Source organism: Ammodytes marinus (assembly GCF_949987685.1).
Source record: "Ammodytes marinus genome assembly, chromosome: 11".
Taxonomy (NCBI): Eukaryota; Metazoa; Chordata; class Actinopteri; order Uranoscopiformes; family Ammodytidae; genus Ammodytes; species Ammodytes marinus.
The window spans coordinates 24,300-27,500 of NC_137215.1; the positions used below are offsets into that span (position 1 = coordinate 24,300).

The 3,201-nt window shown below is 45.0% G+C and overlaps 1 protein-coding gene across 1 annotated transcript in view; it reads right to left on the minus strand.

Annotated features, from left to right (window-relative positions):
- Positions 1-1,863: 1,863 nt before the first annotated feature.
- Positions 1,864-3,201, minus strand: part of lrrc73 (leucine rich repeat containing 73) — a gene marked incomplete at both ends in the record, with an annotated part of 8,377 nt that continues 7,039 nt past the window's right edge. Inside the window, 2 exons of the mRNA XM_080036656.1 lie at positions 1,864-1,934; positions 2,859-3,090. Coding sequence (XP_079892782.1) covers positions 1,864-1,934; positions 2,859-3,090 — 303 coding nt within the window. The remainder of the gene's footprint in view (positions 1,935-2,858; positions 3,091-3,201) is intronic.

The following is a 3,201-nucleotide window of genomic DNA, read 5'->3' on the forward strand; positions in this document are numbered from 1 at the left end:
TTTTTATAACGATCTGTGTGCAATAAACTGTTGTGAAAGATGGAACGAGACTGTCTGTGTTTTATTTTTTTTTTAAGATTATTTTTTTTGTCATTTTCAAGCTTTATTAGACAGTACAGAATTGAAATGGGGAGACAGAGAGAGAGAGAGAGACAGAGAGAGAAAGAGAGAGAGGGGGGGGATGACCTGCAGTAAAGGTCCACGGGTCAGATTTGAACCCGCGACCACTGCAATGAAGGCCGGAGACAATATGGTACACGCTCTATCCACTACACCACCGGAGCAACCCACGGTCTGTGTTTTTATATCGAAATATAAAATGTATAATTACTGTTCAAGGCAGACAATGGGCTCCAAATAAACAGTCTCATTTCTCCTCTGATGATCATAAATGACATGTAACAGCAAACGAGACCATCAGTGCAAAGAATGCTATTTTTATATAGTTTTTCTTAATGCCTTTGTCATGGGTATACGCTCACCCAGGAACAACAGCTGTCGTGGTAAAAACACTACTGCTTTTGTCCAAAGGGGGGCGCTAGAATGAACACACACTGGAAGTCTGAATGAACCAATCAGAGGCCGGCGTTCTTATGAAGCTGAAAACAGTTTATTATTATAATAATTATGTGACATCAGAGCAGCAGGACAAACATACATTCATCTGAACTAACACCTGTCTCAAAGCCACTTAGTGTGTGTGTGTGTGTGTGTGTGTGTGTGTGTGTGTGTGTGTGTGTGTGTGTGTGTGTGTGTGTGTGTGTGTGTGAGTGTGCGTGCGTGCATGAGTGAGTGAGTGAGTGTGTGCGTGCGTGCGTGTGTGTATGTCTGTGTGCGTGTGTGCGTGCGTGCGTGCCTGCGTACGTGTCTGTTTGTGTGTGTGTGTGTGTGTGTGTGTGAAGGTTTTGTGCCAATACTCGAACTATGTACAAGTGTTATAGTCAATATACATGTGTAATAAGCCACGTTTCCACTGGGCAGTCTAGTACGGTACGGCTCGGTACGCAATTATAGTTTCTTTTGTATTCTTTAAGAGTAAATTAAAAAGGGAGTGATTTTCAGTTAAGTCTCCACAGTTAAAAGTTGGGAAGGGGACCAAAATAAGTTAACTGTGCCATGCCAACTATTTGAGTCCCGTTTTGGTTGGGGTACAAAGGCCACACAGAGTACAGAGTTGAAATGGAGAGACAGAGAGAGAGAGAGAGAGAGAGAGAGAGAGAGAGGGGGGATGACCTGCAGTAAAGGTCCACGGGGCAGATTTGAACCCGTGACCACTGCAACGAAGGCCGGAGCCAATATGTGTACACGCTCTATCCACTACACCACCGGAGCGCCCCACTAGTAACTCATCTTTAGCTGCCGTGGCCAGTTACCGTACCGTACCAAACCGTGCCGAACTGCACAGTGGAAAAGAGGCGTTTGTCTATGTACAAAGTGTTCCAGTCTATCTACAGGTGCTTCATCAAACCATGCTGAGCCCTCATTGGCCCACGGCTGTCAGGTGATCTGTGCAGTGAAACAATCCAGCAACATTCAAAACAAAAGATCAATTTAAAGTCGCAACGAGGAACTTTTAAATATTTCTGAAACAGTCTAATTTTTCCTCTGATGATCATAAATAACATGTAACAGCAAACCAGACCATCAGAGCAAAGAATGCTATTTTTATATAGTTTTTCTTAATGCCTTTGTCATGGGTATACGCTCACCCAGGAACAACAGCTGGCGTGGTAAAAACACTACCGCTTTTAGTCCAAAGGGGGACGCTAGAATCAACACACACTGAAAGTTCCTCGTAGCACCTTTAAAATAGATAAATAAAGTGATTTTAACATTGTGACAGAGTGAGAGGAAGTGGGCGTGTCAGAGTTCGGTTTCGGCCAATAGGCTCTCACCTAGACCTGACGTCAGCAGAACCATCTGGGGACTGGAGTCTGTGGGTCAGAGAACGACACGTTTAACAGTGTGTGTGTGTGTGTGTGTGTGTGTGTGTGTGTGTGTGTGTGTGTGTGTGTGTGTGTGTGTGTGTGTGTGTGTGTGTGTGTGTGTTTAACAGTGTGTGTGTGTGTGTGTGTGTTTAACAGTGTGTGTGTGTGTGTGTGTGTGTGTGTGTGTGTGTGTGTTTAACAGTGTGTGTGTGACAGTGTGTGTGTGTGTGTGTGTGTGTGTGTGTGTGTGTGTGAAATTGGCCAAAAAGTCAACCCAAAAAAAAATTGCCCAAAACTCCAAAACGCCATGTTTTTAAAATGTTGAAGTGGTGTCAGTGATTCTGGCCAGTTTACAGAGCCTAGGCTGTGTATTAACACTGGATTATTTTTTCAGCGCACACACAGTACAGACAGGTAGTGGATCATGAGGAGATAGTCACTGATTTAGACAACAAGCGTTCTCCAGAATCACTGACTACACCTTTAACATTCTCTCACTTCACATTCTGTCGACCGTCTGTGTTCAGATTGATTTTATAAAAAAGTTAAAAAAAATCTTTCTCGAGACAAAACCATTAGTTTCAGATCTTTCATAGCTGCTGTGTGTGTGTGTGTGTGTGTGTGTGTGTGTGTGTTTAACGGTGTGTGTGTGTGTGTGTGTGTGTGTGTGTGTGTGTGTTTAACGGTGTGTGTGTGTGTGTGTGTGTTTAACGGTGTGTGTATGTGTGTGTGTGTGTGTGTGTGTGTGTGTGTGTGTGTGTGTGTGTTTAACGGTGTGTGTGTGTGTGTGTGTGTGTGTGTGTGTGTGTGTGTGTGTGTGTGTGTGTGTTTGTGTGCTTGACGGTGGGTGTGTCAAAAATGGCCAGACAGTCACTCCAAAAAAAATCACCAAATTCTGCCCCAAGAAGAAATGCACCCGTCAGCCCTTACTGCTGTGTGGGAGCCAGGTGAGCGGCTGGTACTTGTCTCTGATTGGTCGCAGGGCTTGGCTGGAGGCGGGGCTTAGCGGGTAAAGGGGCGGGGCCTCTCTGGTGACATCATCGTCCTCTCCTTCTGACAGTAAGTCGCTGATTTGCTGCTGCAGCTCGGGACTGATGTCATTCTCTGCTAGAACCAGAACACGCAAACTGGTCGGGTAATTCTCTACCATGTCCAAGAAGACCTAGGGAGGGAGATAGCACCGTTAATACACAGCCTAGGCTCTGTAAACAGGGTTAATACACAGCCTAGGCTCTGTAAACAGGGTTAATACACAGCCCAGGCTCTGTAAACA